General features: G+C 39.1%; 1 protein-coding gene and 3 non-coding genes across 5 annotated transcripts; all 4 read right to left on the bottom strand.

The window, feature by feature from the left end:
• Positions 1-1,963: 1,963 nt before the first annotated feature.
• On the bottom strand, positions 1,964-23,239 carry pthlha (parathyroid hormone-like hormone a). Of its 2 annotated transcripts, none has more exons than XM_067581921.1 (4): positions 22,917-23,239; positions 10,083-10,204; positions 3,535-4,071; positions 1,964-2,692 (listed from the first exon to the last, which is right to left on the bottom strand). In XM_067581921.1, exons 2-3 carry the CDS (start codon positions 10,187-10,189, stop codon positions 3,558-3,560), a joined length of 621 nt encoding a protein of 206 aa, XP_067438022.1. In that variant the 5' UTR covers positions 10,190-10,204; positions 22,917-23,239; the 3' UTR covers positions 1,964-2,692; positions 3,535-3,557. The 2 variants fall into 2 exon arrangements, with proteins under 2 accessions (XP_067438022.1, XP_067438021.1); XM_067581920.1 differs by lacking the exon at positions 22,917-23,239 and adding an exon at positions 10,539-12,392.
• On the bottom strand, positions 5,680-5,752 carry trnat-ugu (transfer RNA threonine (anticodon UGU)). The gene has a single exon. It is a non-coding gene; the product is annotated as a tRNA-Thr (tRNA).
• Positions 6,035-6,107, bottom strand: trnat-ugu (transfer RNA threonine (anticodon UGU)). Its single transcript has one exon. It is a non-coding gene; the product is annotated as a tRNA-Thr (tRNA).
• Positions 6,479-6,551, bottom strand: trnat-ugu (transfer RNA threonine (anticodon UGU)). Its single transcript has one exon. It is a non-coding gene; the product is annotated as a tRNA-Thr (tRNA).
• Positions 23,240-23,893: the final 654 nt, after the last annotated feature.

The following is a 23,893-nucleotide window of genomic DNA, read 5'->3' as shown; positions in this document are numbered from 1 at the left end:
TATAAACAGGATAGTAAAAATGATAAAATATTATTTTTTTCAGGAAACAACGATAATTATTTTATTGTCTTAAAATTGAAACATATTATGTATTTATACATTATATCAAATTATATATTTTTGTTATATTAATATTAGAAAAATTAGATACAATCAATAACAATATTTTTTTTTGAGCTGTTGACCTAATGCTGTGTTTTGGAGTTAGATTCCCTTTTTTGGTTTGAAAATTTAACTTCTGCTGCGAGACCAGACTCTGGAAAGCAGGAAATTGATCTGGTCTGAAACAATGAAGGTGCGGGAGAATCAGGAATACACTTTCAGGGTCAAAGAAAAGTGTTTAGGGTGTTTTTATCGCTCTCAAATGTACAAATGGGTCAATTTTGGCCTGAACAGTATGTAAAGGTTAATGTGTGCAGTAAGATGTTGTAAATCTTCTACCAGTCTGTTGTGGCGAGTGTAATATTCTTGGCTGCTATCTGCTGGAGCAGCAGCATCAGAGCCAGGGACACTAACAAACTGAACAAACTGATCAGGAAGGCTGGCTCTGTGCTGTGACTCCTCTGCAGCACAAACTGTTGAACACAACACATCCTCATACATAAACGACGGAATAGATCTATTTCCAGTGACTCCCAGAACAGCTTATATGAGTGTTTTCAGCGCCCTCTAGAGGACGGATGGGGACCAGAAGAACAATCCACGGGACAGTTTTATAATATAATGATGTTTTATGGTGTGACAGCACTGTGGTTAAGGTCTGGTTAGGTTTAGGCACAAAATCCACTTGGTTGGAGATAGGGAAAGATCATGGTTTGGACACCTGACCTACGGCGAATCACTGGTGAAATGCACTGCTTCTTACGGGGAAAAACACACCCGAGCCAGTGTCTTTCATGGGGAAAGACACCACAAACGGTGGTCTCCTGAGGCAAAGGCCACTTTTTGCCTTTAAGCTATCCAGCCATAGCCATCTCCCCTACCCGCCTCCTCAAGATAAGGAAGTCACCTTGTACTGACGTCACCTGAACATAATTACAACGGCTGCTAGATGGCAAAAACCTAACTATAAGTCGTTTTGCTGGCCTGATTTTCGACCTACATTTTTCTTGTGAGGACAGGCTGGTTAAACATCATGTAGAACATCTTACGTCCCCTCCATGACCTGCTGCTCAAACGGCGGAGCTTTCAGTCAGAGACTTCTTCAGGGAGTTAATCCTGTCAGCTGCCATCAGACTGTGCAGTGACTCTCCTCTGACAGTGAAGACAAACCGCTCACCTGGACGTTTATTTATTACCTTATTCATCACATCTGTTATATCTCAGATTCATATTTTGATAATCGTTCAAGTGCTGTCTGTATATACTGTAACATATGTATATACATTGTGTAAATCCAAAGTGTATCAATGTACACTTAAACATCCATTGACAATCATGCACCTTACTACCATAGCAATATCCACCTGACTTACACTAATGTACAGTGTATTATAGCATATTAACATCACTGAACAGTGTATACTCAGCAAATAATATATTATAGTTATAGGTATGGTTATATCACTATTCTTTTTATATCTATTTATCTATCTATCTAGCTGCAACTTATGATTATTTTCATTACTAATTAATCTGTTTATTATTTTCTTGCTATTTCTTTCTTTTCACTAATAGATTAAACTATAAAACTTCCATCAGTTTCCCAGAGTTCAAGGTGATTTTCTAAAGTCTTGTTTTGTTTGAACAGTCAAAAAAACCCAAAATACATTATGTTGACTGACTAATCTATTCTTCAACTAACTGACAATGAATATATGCAGCTTTAATTAAAGGACTGAGTCATTTCCCCACCACTTAGCATGATATTTCTAGTGTAAAATGAACATAGCTATGAATTGATTGAATTCTTATCAGCAGTAACAGGAGGAAGTGAAATCAAAGACACAGACTGAGAGGAGGATACTGTCAAATGTTTAATCCGTTCAGTACAGGGTGTTTATCTCAGTGCAAGTGCCAAAAACAACAATATCGAGCCGTTAACGTGTTTGGTTTATGTACAGATATGAACTTTGGCATTGAGAAGCAGAGCGGGCCGTGGAGGAAACAGAGACAGTGAAGGCAGCAGGTGGGGTCGAACACAAGGTGAGGCATCGTCAACAAACAGCAGGAAAACATCCGAAAAAACAGCAGCAAAGAAACAAAAACTGGACAGCTGAACAGAGCGAAAAGGTCAAGAATCAAACTGAAAAATAACACAGAATGACGACCGTTGTTTTTTTCTTCATTTCAATCAACCACAAAAACAAGTCAATGAACAAAATTAATGGTATATATATTTATATTTATATATCTAAAGTGCATTATGGTACAAAAATATAGAAGGTCAGCAGCACCTCGATACATTTACAAAATAAATACACCATTCAGACAAAATAAATTACCGCAAAAAAAAAAAAAAAATCTGACATAATTGGAATAAAAAAAGAAAAAGCAAGGATTCACAAAGATTAAAATCTGTTGCCCCACAGAGCATCAAATAAGTTTTTTTTAATCATATTCTGCTATCTATTCTGCTATATTTAGAATATTTACAGACAATAAATATTTTCCAATTTCTTTCCAAACAATCACGATTACAGAGGACTGTAACATGAATATTTAGGAGTCCACTCGAACTGTCCATAGGTTTCTGAAAGACAAACACAGAGAGGGAAACTCGGGTTAGTTCATGGGTTTAGTTTATGTCTGGAAACAATTAACAGTTATTGTTATTATCAGTTAATCAGCTGATTATTTTCCCTGACTGATTAGTCGATGAAATGTTAAAAAATAATGAAAAATGGCATTCAAAATTTCTTAGTTCACAATGATATCTTCAACTTAGAGCTGTTAGTCAAATAATTGAACACTGGATTGACAAGATATAAATCTGCAACTGTTTTGATCATTGAATAATTGTTTTAGTCACTTTTTTAAGCAAAAATGCCCAAAATTCTTGTTTCAGCTTCTCAAAGGTGAAGATTTGAAGCTTTTCTTTATTATACATTCTCTAAAACGTGTTAAATTAACTTTTAACAAATTACTTACTTAGCTTAGATTTGATTTTCTGGTTTGCTTTGTAAAAGTGATGCAACTGGTTTCCCGACTATTTCTGTGTAAACTGAACATGTTCAGATTCGAAGTGTATCTGAGGTTTAATACTCTGATACTCTAAGCACTGAAACAAGGAACTGAAGACAAACTGAAAAGGAACTCAAAGCTGCAGAGCGTCAACGGGTTTAAAGCTCTTCAGTTTTACATGATTCAATTTCCTTTTAGGTCTCTTTCTCTTTTTACTCGTTCTTCTAAGTTTATGATTTCAGTATTGATTTGTGTAACATAACTTTATTGCCATTTCGGTCGAGACGCTCTTAAAAAAGAGATTTAGAGAGTAACTTCACAGCAGTGTTTCTTCTCTCTCTGATTGAAAGTTTCAGTCTGTTTAAGTTGTGACTTTCTGTTTTTAGATCAGACTGTGACCCGTGAACTCACCTTTGTCAGAGACTGACAGCGTTTTAATGCAGCGCCCTCTGCAGGCCAAACAGAGACCTCCACTCCAGGTGGAGTCCGCTCCCGGGCTCGTCCTCCAGCCTCCAGCCCAATGAGCGTGCTCTTCTCTTCCTCTTTTCTCCTTCCCGCCTCTTCCCGGACCTCCCTTTCTTCTTCTTCTTGCCGGGTGCCTTGAGGACGCCGTCTTTGTATGTCTGAGACTTGTTGGTCTCCTGAGGCAGGTTGGTGCCCTCCTCTTCCTCCAGCCGGAAGCTGATGGGGAGGTTCTTGGTTCCTCCGGGGGGTTTGGAGTGCAGGGTGCTACCGGTAGTGCTCAGGTTGATGCCCAGGCTGACGCCCGGCAGCCCGACACCGGCGCCGCTGCTACTGCCACCTCCGCCGGTGGTCCGGACGGGGAGGTCGCGGATCTCTGCCGTGTGGACTTCGTCCAAAAGCTCCTGCAGCCACATGCGTCGCTTAAAGTCCTGCAGTGTCCGGCCTTTATCGTGCATCAGCTGAGCATGAGTCACAGAGCGCTTACTGCAGGAGGAGACCAAACAAAAAAACATGAAAATCAACAAAATCACAATGAGTATTTGTTTTGAGAACATTTATTGCAGTAGTGAGTAAGTCTGGTTGGACTTTACACCAAACTTCATTCAAATTTTTACAGCTTTTGAGATGTGTCATATTGTAAATTGCTTTGGAAAAAAGTATACAACAATAAACATAATAATTGTTACACTATCCTGTTTTTAATTTGTACATATTTCAAGAATATATATTACATTTATCTTCTATTGAGAGTAAAATAAACACATAATTAGTACCAGAAGTACATTTTTAATCAAATAAGTGTGTAAAAATACCTTTATAAGCTAAAGTCCAGCATTTAAATGTTATAGATATTTAACATGCATGGCGGGACTTTACACCAGACTTCATTAATTTTGAGATGTTGTACTTCTATACAAGTAAAAGTCATGGATTTATATGTTTATTTAGGTTAAAGTAAACAACTATTATATTATAATGTATTACTAAATGTACTTCAGTATCCAAAGTAAAAGTTTTAAGAGTGAAGAAGAGTAGTGTTTAGTTTTGCTGCCAGATGAATAAAAGATTTCTGAAACATTTCTGGTTTTGGAGATTGATGCTGTTAAATCAGTTGAAAAACAGAGAAGAAGAAAGATAAAGAATGAAAATAATGTTGTTGTTTTTTTTTAATTTAATCAAAATTGTGAAGTAAGTGTTCATCCCTGCAAAAACTGTGAAGTTCACTTGCTCCACCAGCAGAGAGCAGCATAAACAAAAGAATGAGAGCGGAGGCCTCAAACACACCAGCTTTGAGTTCTTTTGGCTTCTTCCTCATTTTTTGATCCCATTTTTCTGCTTCCCTCACCCTCTCTTTACCCCTTAGTTAAATAGCTTGAACAACTTTGGACAATATTCTCCAGTAATTCCCTGTTGCATCCACACAGTGAAATGACATGATTCATGGAACCGCAGGAGTTGAATTTGTTTCCAGGGTTGTTAAAACTGATACACAAGATCTCCGCCCTGCCAGAGGAGGTCCAGATGAGTTCTCTCTCTTTTTCTTTTCACAGAAAAATGCCAGATTTCCTTTTGATTGCTCATTAATACGATTGAGGCAAAACCTTTGGCCCTTCACTTTTCATTAATATGAATGTTAACTGACAGATTCATGGCACTCAGACTGGATGGATGAAAAACTGGTACCACAAACGCTACAGACCAATTACTTGTGGTCCAAAAGACAAAAAAACAAAAGATTTGGGACAGAATGTTGCTGAAATTCAAATGTATGAAACTGACAATAGAGCAGTCAGAGAGAGGGTTTTCAATACAGCAAATCTGTTATTCTTTAAACAATGTTTTGATTTGCATTCGCATCCAAAACTGCTTTAAAATAGACTTTTTTTCCCCTGCAGAATATCTAAATCCTGCCGGGTGATATCAGAGCTACGAGGATGCCAAAAACTTAAGGGAATTCTGGTCACTTAAACTAACCACATTGCTGTAGCGCCACCTACAGATGAATTGCTTCACACTTTGCAGAATTTGTTGGAGCTGATGTGTGCAGATAAACTTGTCTGTAAATGCACAAAAGTTGGTTTAAAGTTTTGAAGGCCCCAGCGAGATTTGAACTCGCGACCCCTGGTTTACAAGACCAGTGCTCTAACCCCTGAGCTATGGAGCCCTGCTGTAGCCCTACTTTAGCCCCACCCAGCAGAATTTGATAACGAATCAAGAAAACTCAAAACTTAAAAAACATTACAGAAAAAGATTTTGAAAAGTCAGTTCAGGTGGAAATAGACGAGCTTTTAGAGTCTTTCAAGCAAAACACATTCATTCTTGATACTAAACTTTATCGTATTTTACTGGATCACTTCAGTTGTGTGATTGTTTTCAGTTGCAGACAGTCTTAACACAAGCTAAGACAACTTTTATTGTCCTGGAGAAACTTTCATAAAGGTTCTGCAGGCCCCAGCGAGATTTGAACTCGCGACCCCTGGTTTACAAGACCAGTGCTCTAACCCCTGAGCTATGGAGCCCTGCTCAGGTATAAAAGCCACACCCACAAGACTTTGACAACCAACCAGGATAAGACCAGGCATAAAAAATAAAAAACACGACTGAAATGGATGGTCATGGTGATGGATGACCACATGGTGGCGCTATCTGCACCAAAGAGTAAAGACACCACTTCTTCTCAGGCCTAAACCTGAACTTTACACTAAGATTTTCTTTGTTTTTCTGACGTCACACCTTATTTATTCATTGCCTTGCTGTAGCGCAACCTACAGGTGAAACACTAGCAAATTTTGCAGGATTTCTAGAAGTTGACTTCGTTATGTGTTTGCAGCTGCACAAGAGTTGAGTTATAACTTGCTTCACTCTGAAATCACTTTCTGAAAACTTTTCAAGGCCCCAGCGAGATTTGAACTCACGACCCCTGGTTTACAAGACCAGTGCTCTAACCCCTGAGCTATGGAGCCCTGCACACTAACACATGCCACCCCAACAAGAGTTTGGTAACCAATTAAGTGAACTATGGCAACAACAAAAAAAAAAATTCAGGCTCATTAAATAACAAATACAAAAAGTAAAAAAAAATTCAAAATGCTGAAAAATCTATTCATATGGAGATGTGGATCTATACTGCTGATATTAATAATTAGATGCAAAATGTGAAGGACTTCAGATAGCCACATGGTGGTGCTATCGTCATAAAAAACTTCTGAACTTTACACCAACCTTCATTTAATTTTCTTCTGTTCCTGAGATGTGGTGCCTTGCATATTCATCAGCTTGTTGATCTACACCAAAAACACCTTAGCCTTGTGCCACGGCTCAGCTTTGGACCAAACATCATTGAAATATGCTACGTTCTTGAGATGTGATGACTTATTGTAAGTCACCTTGGACCAAAGCACCCGCCAAATGAGTTTAATGTTATGTGCTATAACCTTGCAAGTAAAAAACAAACGGGACTCAAAACATACAGTAACCTGCTTGTTGACAGGCATTTGATTAAAACAAAACTGGACTTTAACAAAGTTTTCAGGCCTGAAAGAAGAAGAGGAAGAAGAGATGACTCAACAGAAGAACAGGAGCTCCAGCTCTCCATCAGCTCTGATTCTGACCAGATGGGACGAGGCAGCGGCCCGACCTGTTATCTTTCCAGATACAGCCGGAGCTGCAGAAGGATTGGGGCTTTGCTTTGCCGCGGTGTCGCGTTACTCAGAGTCTTAACTCTTATAAAAACAGAGAGGCAGAGGGCACGGCTCGAATCCTGGGAACCACGGAGCACCAACGCCGGCCAAACACTTCAGGTGTCTGAGCACACAAACAGTCAGGCTTCAGTTGGAGATACCGGCAGCTGATTAGAGATCACAGTTTCCCATGATGATGCCCTCCCTCTCCCTCCGGAGGTCAGTTTAATCTGGAGGGCGTGGAGCTCTACAGAACTTCACAGAAATTATTTACAGTTTGACTTGGATTCATTTACGGAGTTTTAACAGGAGGTTTTGTTGGAAATACTGAAGTCTGTTGACCAGCAGGACACTAAAAGCTAAGAAGGGAAGAAAATTTGACTGATGAAACCACACAGACAAAAAAAAACAACAACTAAATTTCTCTTTCTTATTCAGCTCCCCCAACGTGAAAGTGTATTTTCCTGCTGAATAATAATAATATCCTGAACAAAACTCACCTCCCAAACACAGAGGGAGCCCCTGAGAGCAGCTTTTGTTTATATGCATACAGATATTTCCTGTAAATCGCAGGCCGAAAGAGAAAAACACACACACTGGGAGTCTTTGAAAACTGATCTGACTCTGTTTTTACCTTTAATAAAGCTCACATCAAACAGTTTCCAGAGAGAGGAAAGGAGGAGGAAAATGGCCCTGATACATCCTGAGGTGGCAGCGCTCCAACGGCCTACCTGATGTTAATTGTTTCTCTCTGTGGGAGAGGAATGAAAGGAGGAGTGTGTTTCCTAAAATCAGCAGTGTGTCATTTCCCAGCGCTGCCTGGTTGAGCTACTTTGACTTGCGCTCAAATGTTTATCAGTTCGACTCCCAGCCTCCTGTCAGAGTAAACTGGGATGATGCACGAACCTGATGTTTGATATCTGTTCATTACGTGAACTACAGCAGCTCTGGTTTACTGTCGTCTACTGATCCTCCAAAATCACAACCCCCAAAGAGATCATGTAATGTCTAACTGGACAAGATGAAACTTTCAAGACATTTCTCTAATCTTATTGTTTTTAAAAAAAAATATGTTCAAATCTGAGAAGGACAAAGTGATGACTAGAACTGGGTACGGTGTTGAAATGTGTCAACAAAAACAAAAACCGGTTTTGAAAGTCTGGTTAAAATCAGAACCTTATTCTTTGATCAAATCAACATTTTGCAAAATTTTGAAAGAAACACATTTATATTCCTCATGGTTTCAAAAATATTTTGTCAAAATTCAGGTGGTACTAGTATTTTAATACTAGAGCTCAAGAGAAAATTAATCTGTGAAGATTTTGCTAATCAAATAATCATAATAATAAATCAGTATTTGGTTCCAACTCCTCAACTGTGAGGATTTTCTGCTTATCTTTGTTTTATATCATTGTAAACTACCAAATAACTAATCAATTTAATGAGAAAATAATTAGAATAGTTGTTAGTTACAAGTGATGACTGGATTTTAAGGTGTCACAAGCCCCCTAATAAAGTACGGGATCTCTCTCTCTAACCTCTCTACCATCACTGCAGAGACCTTTTCAATTCCAAATTCAAACTAAATGCAATTTCTGAATGCCTAAAAGTAAAATAGATCAGTTCCTTTTGTAGAAACCAGCAGGCTTTTTCTGATCGAAGGCCACAGCAGCAGATGAAGGCGTGTCAGAGGTCACCAGCTTCCACCGCTGTGATTTTTACCTCACGGTTTTCATCGCGCCTGTGTTTTCCTTTCCACTCAGGTGGCGTTAACCCCAGTCCCGAAATCCTATTAAGTGCATATCACACAACGGGTGTAGCTCTATTTCCCCTGACATAAGCATAACAGGCCCCACACACACTGAGAGAAAAGTCTCTTGTCCTGAGTGTGGAAACTGCTGGAGCCCGTTAACATCAACGTAAACCTGGACGACACACGGTTTGAATCACTTTAAAGACTCAACTCTTCCTCCAGCAAGCGGGTTCAAAACTGAAACTGCTGCCACCAAAATGCATTTCAGATGTGATCTCTCTCCCCTGAGACTCTGTGTTTAATTCAGTCGGAGAGGCCAGAAGTGTAGAAGAGAAAATCTTACTTACAGAAATCCAAAAACCCACCCTGCTTTTAGAGCATCTTCCCACTGCTTCATTAAAAACTGATTACATCCAAAAAACGTCCCAGCGATTATTATCTTTCCAGAGGGAAAAAGCTCAAAGTGTGTTTAGCATTCTGGCTTAACAACTTGAAAGAACATTTATTCTGCTTGGCATAAAACACCTCAGCAGGAGCAGCAGGTTTGGTTTGGTCCACAGCCGAGCCGAACATCAGCATTATTCATTTCCCTCCTTTGCAAAGACTCAAAGTCTTTGTCCGGGGATGGACACCAGCAGGGAGAGGCTGTTAGAAAGTCTGAAACCTCCCATCCAGGACCTGAAAGTGTCAGATAAAGACCAACAACAGCTACAAAAACCCCTCTCTGAGTCCTGGATGGAAAGTGACGGCGAGGAGGTCAGAGGGTTTCAGACGGAGCTGCTGGGAGTTTATCACACAGAGACGGTTTCTGCTTTAAGTAAACACACAGGTGGGCGAGGGCTAACTAAACAGCTGCCAGCACGTTTCACAAATGAACACATTTTCCAGCCTCTGCTCACCCACCTCGCAGGGGGATGCATGGAAATAAATGAAAAGACAGAAAGAAGTTTCTTGCTTTTCAGCTTTCATGAGCTTTTGATTCAGGAACACAGACTTAAGCTTATTAAGTGAAGTAAAAGTTGAAAGGTTGGAAATCTTAAAAGAATAAAATCCAGACTTACATTCTGTTGCTCAGGGCATCAATCGGCCGTCCATAGTGTGGCACCGGAGAGCAGAGCAAGAAGAGAGCGAAGCACCACTGCTGCAGGACTCTCCTGGAGCAGAACATCTTGAAGATAAGTTTCTGAAAAGAAACAAACAAACCCATCAACAACCTGAACCGAAAATGCTTTAATACTGTTCATACTAGAACAACTCAAACTGCATCTTGCACCATCTCAGTCTAAACTCCCCAGCTGACAACCTGCCAACTGTGAGTTTTTCTCTGAGCTGCAGTTGTTGAAGTGATTAACATAACCCTGCTTCACTTCACACTCTGCAGATGAGACGAGACAGCTGCAGAAACCAGTCCAGCATGTTTCACAGCAAATTCCAAATTAAGCCACAACAAAGCTGAAATAAAACAAACCAAAACAAAGAGAGAAGACGAAAGAAGAAGAGCTGAAGGGAAAACTTACTTTCCCACAGCAGTGTCTGTCCCACGCGGAAAAAGATAACGTAACAGAAAGAAAATAAAAAAACTTTCCAGTCTGACTTTCCACCACAAATGAGAAACGTCTCAGGGACAATCCAGGTGATGACACCTTGGAGAAAGAAAAAAAAAAGACATCCAGCAGCTCGTCTTTATTGTTTTTTTTTGTTTTTTTTTAATTATCCTCAGTTTTAAAACTCCTTAAAGTCAGAGAAGAAGAAGTCCAGCTGCAGCTCCAGCAGTCCTCCAGGTGTCCTGCTGCTTAAGGTTGAAGGTGAGTGTTAGAGTGATGGCAGGGCAGGCAGCGTCGGGACGCACTGAAGCTGCACTGCTGCTGCTGCTGCTGCGGTTGCTGCAGGTCGATCTGATGGGAACATTTGTTGCATGCTGCCTGAGTGCCTGCGCAGGTCAGAGGCGAAGGGAAGGGGAGGACTTATTAACAAAGAGGAGGGCCTCCATGATGCCTCTGCCCCTTAATGTGGAGTCTACTCAGAGTGAGGAGTCAGATAGTAAAAAGACAGGAGGAAATGGCAGGAAGGTGGCGCCCGAGCAGCACACAGAGAGTCAACCTGAGACCGCAGCTGGAAATATATGAGGGTCAAATAGTGCAAAAAAAAAAAAGGATGTACTGATTTGTCCATTTGTTCATGAGACAATTGTGTAATATTTCAGTGTAAAGGCTGAGAAAGTTGTTATTGTATTTTTTTTCGGGACAGTGTGCAGTTTTTAACATAAATGATGTACTATACCAGATTTAGCTTTAAGCTAATTTTTCATCTGCAGTCCCTTAGTGAGTCACAGATAAGGACGACTACAAAGATTAAGTAAAATAATAAAACAAAAACAAAAAAACGCCTAAAGACAAAAGTAAAGACAAGGACAAAAAAAATGCAAAAAACAAAGGCATAAACAGATGCAAAACCAAAAACAAACTAAAATAAAGACATAACAAAAACAGCAAATCATCCTGAGACCACAGCTGGAGACTCAAATACTGCCCAACAAATATTTCAGTGTTAAGGAAAGTTCCACACTTGGAAGACGAGGACAAAACACCCCCCCAAAAACTCAACAAAGTAAAGGCAACAACAGAGGCAACTATGATATTTGATGATATCTGTTGATATGCTGGTGAAAGCTTAATCTAGATCTGAAATGCTTTGTTCTGACACAATTTGTATTTCTTGATATTTGACTGGAATTCAAAACCTTACAGAATATAAAATAGAAATTCAGTTTCAAAACTACTTTAAAATACACTGAACTTTATGAAATGAATGGAACAAATATCTGCCTGGGTCATTCGCAGGTATCTCGAATGATGACGTTACTGCGGTAATAATTCTTGGAGGTATTTCCGTCCTGTTTGACACTCTTGGTGTCTGATGCACAGTGACAGCTGGTTTGAGTGGGCATCACAGCAGTGACTCTGGGCCAACGCTGGCCTTTATATGCTCACTACAAACCTGAAGATTCAGGTGGTCTGTCTCAGGTACAACACTCGGCCTCCAGCCATGACACTGAAATCTCAGTAGAGGTGATGAGGTCTGGCAGGCTGGACCCTGAACTGTCTGTAGTGTTACAGTACGCAGAGACATGTAGCATGATCTCCAAAAACACAAATATAAAAACTCTGTGGACGGTGTAGAACAAAGTTTCCAAACTATGTAGAAACTAGTTCTCAGAATCTGTTTTGTGAAAAGTTCAGAAAACAGTGAGTCTGAAAACAATCATACAATACTGCACATTGTACGCAGTGATTGAAGGATGTTTAGCGGTTCAATGTTGACCATGTTCACCATTTTAATTTAACATGTTAGTAAGCTAACATTTTCTAATTAGCACTAAACAACTTTATGTATTTGGTCATAAACCAAATGAAAATTATGAAAAAGTCGAGAGATCACAAAAGTTTAGGGCTGAAACTAATGATTATTGTCATTATCAGTCAATCTGTCGATTAATCAATTAGTTGTTTGATACATAAAATGTCAGAAAGTGGTGAAAAATGTCGATCACTTTTTCCCAAAGCCAAAGGTGACATCTTCCAAGATATTCAGTTTACAGTTATTACAATTCATCCTCTGGGGAATACGAATGTTGTAACAAAATTTCATGACAATCTATCCAATAGTTGTTGAGATATTTCACTAAACAACAAAAATCAACCTCATGGTGGCACTAGAGGAAAAGTCTGAGGATCACCAAAGTCAGTAGGATTCATCCTCTGATGAATATGAATGTTTGTACCAAATTTCATAACAATCCATTCAATAGTTAATGAAATATTTTAGTGTCGACCAGAGTATGAACCGACCTGACATTACCATCCATAAAGCGACACTTTGGTTAAGTTTGGGGAATGACTGTGATCATGGTAACAAGAAACCAACGTCCATTGTTGGCAGGAAATGGGAACCAAAAGTGGTCTCCCACATCGAGGTCTGACATTTTTTGGGCTTTTGCTGAAAGGACCGATGCTGTCGTCTCATTATTGAGGGTGATGACACTTCATATGAACTGGTTAGTTTTCAGAGTACTGAGACCTTTACTATGATGAGCTGAAAATAACCATGGAGACCAAGAAAAATAAATCACCACGACATGACATGAGTGTGACCTTCTACACAGCCTCTAACAGACAGAATGGATCATTTCACTTTACAGTAAATACATTTCTACCATCTGCCCATCAGACCATGTGAAGCGTTCATGATGCACATTAGCGTCTTCTGACTTGTAAATCTGTTGTGTTGTAATTAACTGTTATCATATTCAACTTCATACTCTGCTCTTTAACACACATTTCCATCTGTTTCCCTACAGAGATCATTACATTAGATTACATAAATCTAATCTAATCTAATCTAATCCAGTTAAATATGAGTCTGGGTGGAAACATTCCTCGTGTCTGAAGATCAAACACACTTAAAAGCCTCAGACCACCAACACTGTCACTGCTCTTTGGCTCAGTGTGCTCTTATGTAACTCCTCACACTGTGCTTCATTTATTAGCCTGATGGCATGTTGGTAGTTCATGTATAAAAGGCACGAAATATACAGCTGAACTAAAATCTTCCTGGTAATTTTATCAACCTTGTAAATTACATAAGAAACATTATTTCTCCTAGTACAAATCCATCCCTGACAGGTAGGCTAGACAGGAAGTGATGTCGGGACTTTGGCTCTATATTAGTCTGGAAAAGTAGAAGAGAAGAAGTGAAATTTTCTGACTTTGGCACCTCTTAGTGGTAGCATCAAAAAGACACCAGTGGTAGAAAGTAACTAAGTACATTTACTCAAGTAACATTACAACTTTACTTGAGTATTTCCATGTGATGCTACTTTCTACATTTCAGAGGGAAATATTGTACTTTCTACTCCACTACATTTATTTGACAGCTTTAGTTACTTTTCAGATGAAGATTTGACACAATGGATAATATAACAAGCTTTTAAAATACAACACATTGTTAAAGATGAAACCAGTGGTTTCCAACCTTTTTGTCTTTTGACGTCTTACAAAAAGCAGTGTGTAGTCGGGGTCACATTTCACATGTCTATGAGTTGTTAACAGCTCCACCAAATACTGATTTTTCCCTCTAAACTTCTCACATGCTTTCATTTCAATAAATGTTCAAATGATCCAATACTTCAGCAAAAATCAAAGATTAGAGAAAAAGTCCAAAAACTGAAAACAGATTTGTGTATCAGAACTTTGTTTTTTCTTCTTTCCTCTCCCATTAATCATCTCACCACCCCTCAGATTTATCTGCTGACCCTTTGGAGGGGCCCGACCCCTAGGTTGGAAACTAGCTAACTGTATATAAAGTAGTGTAAACTAGCTCCACCTCCAGCAGCTACAACAGTAACATGCTGCTCTAACACTGATGCTTCACTATTAATAATCTAATGATGTCATATATAATAATATATCAGTCAGAGGGACCAAACCACTACTTTTACTGCAATACTTTAACTACATCAAGCTTTACTGTAGTAGGATTTTTCATGCAGGACTTTTACTTGTAATGTAGTGTTTTTACATTGCTGTATTGGTACTTTTACTGCAGTAAACGATCTGAGTACTTCTTCCACTGCTGGAAGACACTGACAACGATGCAAGGTGCTACATGAATGTGACTTAGAGGACTGCACAAATTGTCACTTGGAAGAAAAGGCTATCATATAAAAATAAGTTGAAAAATAATCAGACAAGAATCCTACACTTAGTGTCTTTAAGTAAAGCATGTGTGTTTCCTGAATTCACCTCCACACATCGGAGGCCCCCCCCCCCAAGAGCAAACAACAGTAAGTCAGACAAACACTGCAGCGCCATTCCTCTGACTGACACATGTTGAAATATCTGCAATCTGTTCCAGCTGTCGCCTCTTACAATTAAGAACAGATCTCTGGGAGAGAAAACCAGCCCAACACACACACAGAGGGTCTTATCTCTCAGGCAGGACCCCCAAAAAATCTGTGTGGAAATCATTTGTGGGTAAAAATGTTTACACAAGCATGTGGCATCAACATTTCACATGTTCGGAGCTGAGATTTATGTGTAATTGTATACGTTTTTTATATCTCAACACCATGTGAATGCTGGGTTTGAAGCATGTTTAGAAACAGCAGATATATGATTAATGTTACTTACATTTAAGCCAGTTTTCTTCTTTGTAAAGCAGACTTCACACGAAGACATTGTTCTGATTTCTCTTTAGGAATGTGAGCATGTTAAATTATTGATGATTTGGTTTTCAACTGGGCTAACATTTGATATCAGTGATTCCCAACCAGGGGTTCTGGTGCACTTCTGCAGTTTGTAGAATACACCTGGAAAGATTGCAGAGTAACTCAACTAATTTACAAAAATAGGGGACAAGTTTTTGCCAGTTGGGAGTGGATTCCACATTTTTACTCAGCCCCCAAAAAACAGCTTTTGAATCAACAACATTGTGAAGCTCGTACAACAAAAGTACCAATACCTCAAAACCGTGTACAGCGATTGAGCATGTGCTAAAACTAGCTAGCGAGAGAGCAGACAAGTCAAAATCTATCACTAAACATTATGGATGAACGATTTAAACATATGTTTCTGACTTTCAACCAAAATACTGAGTATTCCGGGATCACTATGACAACGTCTATATAGTTAAATCTGCAATAATATGTTTTGGCCACTTGGGGGCAACAGAAACAAGCTTTAACACAACATCAACCTATTAATGGACTTGTTAGCAAACAGTTGCTTATTTCCACATCCAGCAGTTACAGAGCGACATTATCATTCATGTGGAGTCGTGTTTCTGTCCACCTGGTGAATGTGAGTACAATATTCACTCTCTTTTAGCTCTGTTTTTACTCTCTACCAACTCCTGAGGGAAATATCTGGCTCTTTAGCTGCTAAATGCTCCACTATGTTCACCAGCTAGTCTACAGCTAACTGTGTCTGTTTGCCATTTGGTGCTGAGCAGGTAGTGTACAGCGGCTTTTTACAGCTTCTTCTCTGAAAACGACGCTATGAGACGCTGAGAGTGAACCAGAACAGTAAAGTTTCAGCCGGACAGATAAACAATGAGCTGAAACTCACTATAAAGCTCCGTAAAGCCGAGAGGAGCTGCAGAGTCTCTGATAATTCTCTGTAGGTTCATCACTACGAGCCACATTTTTATTTTTTGCTACATTTTGGATTAATTAAATTCATATGTAGTTATTTCACTTAATTTCTGATCTTTATATTTGGCTTTTGCTTTTTTTTGGGTTTATAAATCAAGAAACTAATAGTGAACTGATTCACCCTGCAAATTGGAAAATCAGTTTTCTCAACATCTAATCTTTAGCTTCCATCAACTGCAATGCACTTTGGGAGTCATAGTTAACTTCTACCTCAAAGTTGTTGTTTTTTTTTTGTTTGTTTGTTTTTTTAGCAAAAACAGACATTTTCTAACACAGATGTTCATTTTTTTGTACTGATTCATCCAGGAGTGTTTCATGTTGATCCAAAGAAGAAGAGAGAGAACTGAGAGTCACTAATGTTGTCTCTGAGAAAACTAATCTCTTTCTCTTTTACTTTGTAAATCTGTAATATCCAGATTAAAATCAATTTAAATGAACACATTTGGAGCATAAACGGGTGTTGATGAAGGTGTACTTGATGTCCTCAAGTGTGAGGGACAAAAAAGACAAAACATTTTGGCAACCACTGAGCAAAGATCCTACTGATGTTACCTAGAGACAGCAGTGCTCAACACACCGCCTCGGTTGGCCAAATTTAAAAATCTGGACCTGGGTTAGTCTTTAAACAGTTTTAATCAGTGTACCAGCTAATGTGACCCCCCCTTCTTGAGGTCCTGTGAGTGTGGACACACGCAGTGTAAAGAGCAGCATGAAAGCCCAAGCATTCGCCCACCGTGCACTTCTAAATGTTTAGCTAACGTTACGGACGGCCTCCAGGGGTTTCAGACGGCCAGCTCCAAAAACCCCTGAAGGGCAGTGACGAGTTTTCTTCAGGCGGGGGATCCTATATGTTTATCAGGGCTTCCCTACAGTATGTTCTCTGACTCAACATTAAGTCAACTGGCTGGGTTGAGTCAGACTGTGTTTTCAATTTACTCAATTATCTCAAACATTCTGGCTTGGCGACTGTGGTCTATTGATGCGTCCTTGATTTTTACCCAGAAATAGCAGCTTGACTGTAAAGGTCACTGTACGAACATAAAAAGCACAATGAACACATTATTTGTTAAATCTGCAGGCTGCCAACATGAAGCCTGGATATGGTGATGCAACAAACCTTTCTGCTGCTCTTTTCATTCATTAGTGATAATAAACAGAATCCATTGTTCCTTCCCAAGTCATCATTTGTGATATAAAAAAAAACTTAACATTTTGATGGTGAGTGATTAGTGCCAGGGAGAATCATGGGAGTAGTTTTCCTCCAGTCGTCTGCAAATTAGTCAAGTTCCTTCCATTTTATGAGCTCCTGAGGTTGGAGTCAATTCAGGAACACAAAGTCCAGGGAGGTTTTTTTTTCTTTCTTTTTTTTTTTTTTTTTTACAGGAGAACAAAAGGAGGAGTGTCAGGATCAGTGATTACCTGTCTTCGTCACTCCCACCTCCTAACGCCTACCTTGTGCAGCGCATTCGCTGGAAAGAAAGATCTCATGTGCTGCTGCCCTGAAAGCTACTTTACCTGCACATAAACAGGTACAAGAAGAAAAAAAAAAAAGGCTTTTCCTGGCAGAGGGCAGCATGTGGGGTCGGAGCCAGGAAAGCTGTTTTAGATTCATAGAAAATTGCTGCGTTTTGGCAGAGCACGACATACACAAAACAAATGTCCGCTTTTAATCTTTGCGACCGCACCCCCCGCCTCTCCTGCCTCTCCTTTTGAAAACAATTCTCCTCACAAAGGCACGTACTGTTAGCATCCACCCCCCTCCCCCTCCTCCCTCCTCCATCAGTGGTCCTAACTCTGCCACCCGCTCTGTCCTGAGGCCCCCACGCCGTTCACCATACCGTTAACATTAACCCCGTCCGGTCACAGCTTCACATACCAAGTCATATCTCTCACACATAAAATGTAGAAATAAGTGGGCACAAGTGCAGATTTTAACCTCTTAAAAGCTGTTTAATCCTGTATATTTAGAGCTGAAACAATTGATTGAAAATTTATCTGCAACTATTTTGATAACTGATCAATCATTTAAGTAATTTTTCAAGCAAAGATTTGATGGTTTCAGCTTCTTAAATGGGAGACTTGTGTTATAGTTAAATAGGACACACTTTACTTTAAGTCCACCTATTTAGAATCAACATAATCAGTACATAAACAGTTAATAACTGGTTTATAATACGCTATAATGTAGTTGTTAGCAGATATAAGTGTTTATTAATGTATTATTTAACAACTATAGCTCCTCCTGTGGACACCATGAAGTGTTTGCTGCTGTATAAACAGATAATGAATAACAATATAGTAAAATACAGTTGTAATAATATAAAATGTCTTCATGGGAGAAGTTTGACTGTTGACAAACAAAAAAAAGTGTTATTTATCAGCTGTTCATATAGTCATTATAAATGACAAATAGGGGGATTTAAATTAAAGTGTAAATTAAACATGTTTGGGTTCTGGATTGTTACTCGACATTTTGGTCAATTCCAGCTGTTAAGTCACTTACATCGTCTGTGAGAGAAATTAATGCAACTTTAACTTCTGGAAACATCTCATCACTGCTTCACAACGCTATCGGCTACTAAGTTGAACTGTCGGAAGGGCAACAGTATAAAATCCTACTTGAATATGAATATGTGTAGATAGATTAGACTTTGGTCTTTTCAGTCATTGTGGTCATTTTCATAAATAACGCTGTGTCATAAAAACACGGAGCATTGAATCGAGTCAGTCACTGTTTAAGGTCAAGAATGAACTTAAAATCTCAACTAAGTCCTAAAATTGCTCAAAAAAATGGAAATATGAACATTAACTGACTGGGCAAACTCTGAGTCTGCTGAAGAAGATCATGTAATATGACTGAAAGCACCAGAAGAGGTACTAAATGGACCCTGTGGTGAGCTGCCAACAGTGCAATAAATCCTTACCAATTAATTTCAAGGGTCCAACCATCAAAAGTCGTCAATTTGGTTTAATTTAGGCAGAACACGACAAAAGGAGGAGGATGTTAAAAAGTTAAATAATCTTAATTTTGAAGATGCAACATTTAGGTCTGTTACAGATCAGTTGTTTTACCCTTAAAAGTTCCTTATTTCATAACCGTTCCACCTTAATCTGAATATGACACATTTAAGGGGCTTTTACGGTGTATAAATAAGTGGTTCTGTTCCCCAGTGAATGTGAAACAAATGCACAAAAAGTGACCTCAGACTGCATTAAATGGATGTGATGGCAGTTTGTACAGCAGCTGTGTGACTTGCAGTAAATCACAGAGGAGCTCTCGGGGTGAGGAATGGAGGCCGGACGGAGAAATGATGGAAAAGTGCGAGCAGAGGAGGGGGGAGCAGGGTGATGGATGTTGATGATTGAAGGATGATGAAGAGACCGTGAAACGTCTCGCTCATTCTCCTCTCAGGGGTGGCCTTCCTCTCTCTCTCGTCGTAACCTCTGGCTTACCTCCGGACCTCCTCCTCTGCGGCCCCGGCTTCGCCCGGTGGCGACATATTTTAACGGAGGAATTCAGGAATGTTTTTTGGGGATGGACAGAAACTCAAACTCCCAGTTTCTTGTTTTACTCTCATTCCCATTATACAACACACGCCCACCACAGGAACACATGCTCCACCACTGCTGTGCAACCACAAATAGTAATTCTTTGGAGTTGTACACTACAGTGAAAGCTGACATATTTTCAAAGGTTTTTGGCTACCCAGCCTGACCCGATGACCGTTTCACATAATATGCTAAATGGAGCCCACAAAAGTACAGTTTTTAACCTTGAGTTTGGGGTCTCAAATATGAGGAAAAAAAAATTCAGCACATTTTAAAGAAATTACAATTTATATATACTTTGCTTTGATGCTAGAATACAAGAGTTGGCAGATGTTGCTAAGATGGTGTAGCGCTGCAATTAACAATTATTATCATGATCAATTAATCCGCGGATTATTTTCTCGGATAATTGATTAATTTTTTTGTCAATAAAATGTCAGAATATTGTAAAGAAAATAAAATGCCCAAGCTCATGGTGACGTCTTCACGGATCAACAGTCCAGAATCCAAAGATATTCAGTTTACTGTCACGTATGACACAGATAAGATTAAAATCCTCACATCTATGAAACTGTAATCGGCAAATATTTGACATTTTTTCCCAATAAATGCCTTTATGAAATGATAATTTCATTATCAAAATAGTTGCAGATTCATTTTCTGTTGATTGACTAATCATTGCAGCTCTAATTAGGTGTTAGAGCAGTATAAGAAGACACAGGACATGTACAGTGGATACAGGAAGGATAGAGCACACTGAGGAATAAAGATTTAAAGTGTCCTCACTGATACTGTATACATGGATTCACCTTTTCAAATGTTTTTCTTTGTCTTATATTATAATAAACTAAATAAAACCGAGTTAAAGATCGTTTATCAGAACACACAAGCAATTTGAAGATGTCACTGATCAACATTTTTCAATATTTTCTGACATTTTGTAGCTCAAACAACTGATTTAATAGATATTAATGATGGATAATGAATAATAATGATCATTAGTTGCGCCCCTTACTCCAAACTTCTCAGTCTTGCACACATTAAACAATTAATTAATTGATTGGTTAATCTTTTAACACAAAATTAAGCAGCAACAATTCTGATCACTGATTGATTTTTGAAGTGAAAATGGCAACCATTCTTTGGTTCCAGTTTTTCAAATGTTAACTGTTAAATATCAAATCAAAATGTATATTTTCTGAATTGCATCAGGACTTTAGACGGTTTCTGACCGGCTGTTTTCATTGATGTGTCGTCTAAAGTCACATCAGAGAGAGAGAGAGAGAGCCAGTGAGTTATAAATAAGATATTAGACGTCAGCATAAGTAAATGGAACAGCAACGCTAAGCAAAAGTCATCTTCTTCTCTGTAGCCATTTGGCAGTTTAAAGTTTTCTGCATGCTGCATGTTAGCGCTGCGTGAAGCAACAAAAAGCATTCAGAGGAAAAGGCGAAGGCGCCTGCAGTCTGAGAGTCTGTGACTTTTGCAGATGTCACCAGATGGGTGTACATAATCTGCTGGTGTGTCACTCTTGGATCCCACCAAGAAAATCACGTCCCTGCGCTCAATTAGATCTGATTATGGTTATCGTCACGCTGCCAGCAAACTGGATTAGACCATGGAGAGGAACAGAAAGTGGTTTTGAGCTGTTTGACTCGCTAAACTGTTGTCATTTGCAGCAGTCTTGAGGGATTATGATTATTTGATTAACATTTGAAGGGAGACACTTGAGATATTCAACACTACTACGTAATAGTTTTTAGATAATAACAGCACTTGTGTTTGAAACATTAGTGAAGATGTGCTGAAAAGAGTCAGAATGCATCAATGTCATCATGTATAAGCATTCATTAGTAACTAACACTGAGAAACAACAACAAGCAAAGACTTTTACTAAACTTCATGATACAACACACTAAAAATAAGTTTAGAAGCTGTCTTATCTTGCATCACTACTTCTACCTTATAATCGTATGCTTATAGCTGCTAACTTGTGTGTAACCTTGTCTTTGAACACTGTTTTCAGATATATTCAGCTACATTTTGTGCATTAGAGAAATGGATTACCTTGATGTCACTAACAATGCTAACCTCAGTGGACCATGCAGTGTCTATTTCAGGTTCTGTTTTGGATGGCAGTTCATTTTAGTTGGTGTGATGGGCTTGGATCTGTCTTTAAATTGAAAATACATAAAATCTAGTAAAACAAAACAAAACAAAATCTATTTCCAATAAAAATGAGATTATACTGAACATATAATGTCACCAATATGATTGATAACGTTGCTACTGTAGCTTTGCTGCTAATGGCAGCCAGCTGACAGATTGAATACTTTATTAGTTTAGTTTGGTTGTTGTTCATTTTAAAGCCCTAATCTGTAGAAACTTTACAAGTATTATAATGGTTCAAGTTTTTGTCTACAGATGACAATCCCAGCATCGCAGCCAAAATGCCAAACATTTGCTGGTTCTTGTTTTATAGCATTGTAAATTTAGGATTTGGACTGTGGGTCGGATAGAAGGAACAGTCGTCGCATTTGGTTCTAGAAAAATTGTTTTGGGCATTTTGTAGAATACAGGAGTACTAGATCAGTTGATTTCAAGAAAAAAGTTAGTTTCAGCTCTATATTGCTTGAATGGTTGTTAAAAACAGGGAAAAACCTGAACAAGCAATATTCAAAGACTGTCAAAACATGCACCATAATAACATTAAATGAGACCACCACATCTCTTGTCAATTTTGTCCTCCATGGGACTCCGTCATCTTTCTTTACTATAACACTACTTATAGTCTCCTAAAACCTTCACAACCAAAGCTCTCCGTACTTTGTCCTCATAGGTCCACTTGGATCATAGTAACAGAGGACTTACGCATGTCAGGTTCAGGTAGGTTTTTCCCCGGGGTCGAGTCAAAAATGTTGGACTCGTGAAAACCTCAACGCTGCATACATACAGCATCTTTTACCTTTCCAGACACAACTTAGACATGTGCATCTCCTCCTACTAAACAGGTTTTATGAGGCTTGGAAAAAATAAAACCTTTGAAAAAGAATATAAGCCCTCTTCTTCACTGTTTATACTTGTGCACACATAAGAATGAATGCAAAAGAAACAAAACAAAAACTCATTTACTCACCTATATCAGGGTTCCTGGCTTCTTTTGAATATTACGAATCCACTGAAGAGTTGTCAGAAAAATAAAAAGTCTCACTCCTCTTGTTATAAGTTGCTGTCCTCTGAAGAGAAGAAGCTCCTCTGGTGTCTTGGAGGTTGCTGGAGTGTCTCTGCACTCGCTTTGCTTGCTTCTGAAGGTTTGAAAAGCTTTATAAATAAGGTTAAGCCCTCCTGCTGACATCATACACCGGTCATCACCATCATCACGGTAGAAGAAGAACCCATGGAGCTGCATATGTAATTAGATGGATGAACTTACTCACTCTATCTATTCTTCCCTCCTTCCCTCCCACATCCCCTTTCCTCCCCTCGTTTACAGGAGGAAACACACACTAAGACACCACAACTTTACTTCATAATTCAAAGTCAAAACTAATGACACATGTGAGTGCTGCTCGTTGTTTTGGCTCCTCTGGCCGGTAAATTTCATGTTTTTCACCAGTTGTGGTTTGTGTGGTTGCTTTACTCTCACTTTGTTACAGATTGATCCTCCTCACAGTGTGTTTTACTCCTCTGCGCGTCACTGAGGCATGGCAATAAAACCTACATGTTAAATTCAACCTTAAAATGTTATTCCTACACCTACCTAAACTTTACTTGGGCAGATTAATGTAATAATTTAAAAGCCGTTTATGAAAACAGTGTTCAGACACCGAGCACAGAGAGTCTAGCCTTTGTTTTTGTCTATATCGTCTCTGTTTTTGTCTCAGTTTAATTCTACTGTATTAAGTAATGACCCCCTGCTGCCAGACTTGTGTTTGACTGACCGGAGGCGAGCTGGGGGGGTGGGGGGGTGAGGGGGGATCTCTCCAAAACATGGTAGTAGTGGTTTTGTTCGTCACGCCTTCCCCTGCTTGCGTAGCGTTCCTCCTAATCTCCAACACGAAAGCAAAGCGCTCCAGTTTCCAGTCGTGCCATCTGGTCTGAGGTTCTCTATGT

Source organism: Thunnus thynnus, chromosome 23 (assembly GCF_963924715.1).
Source record: "Thunnus thynnus chromosome 23, fThuThy2.1, whole genome shotgun sequence".
Lineage (NCBI taxonomy): Eukaryota > Metazoa > Chordata > Actinopteri > Scombriformes > Scombridae > Thunnus > Thunnus thynnus.
Note: the sequence above shows the minus strand (reverse complement) of the source record. Positions and strands in the feature narration are given on the sequence as shown.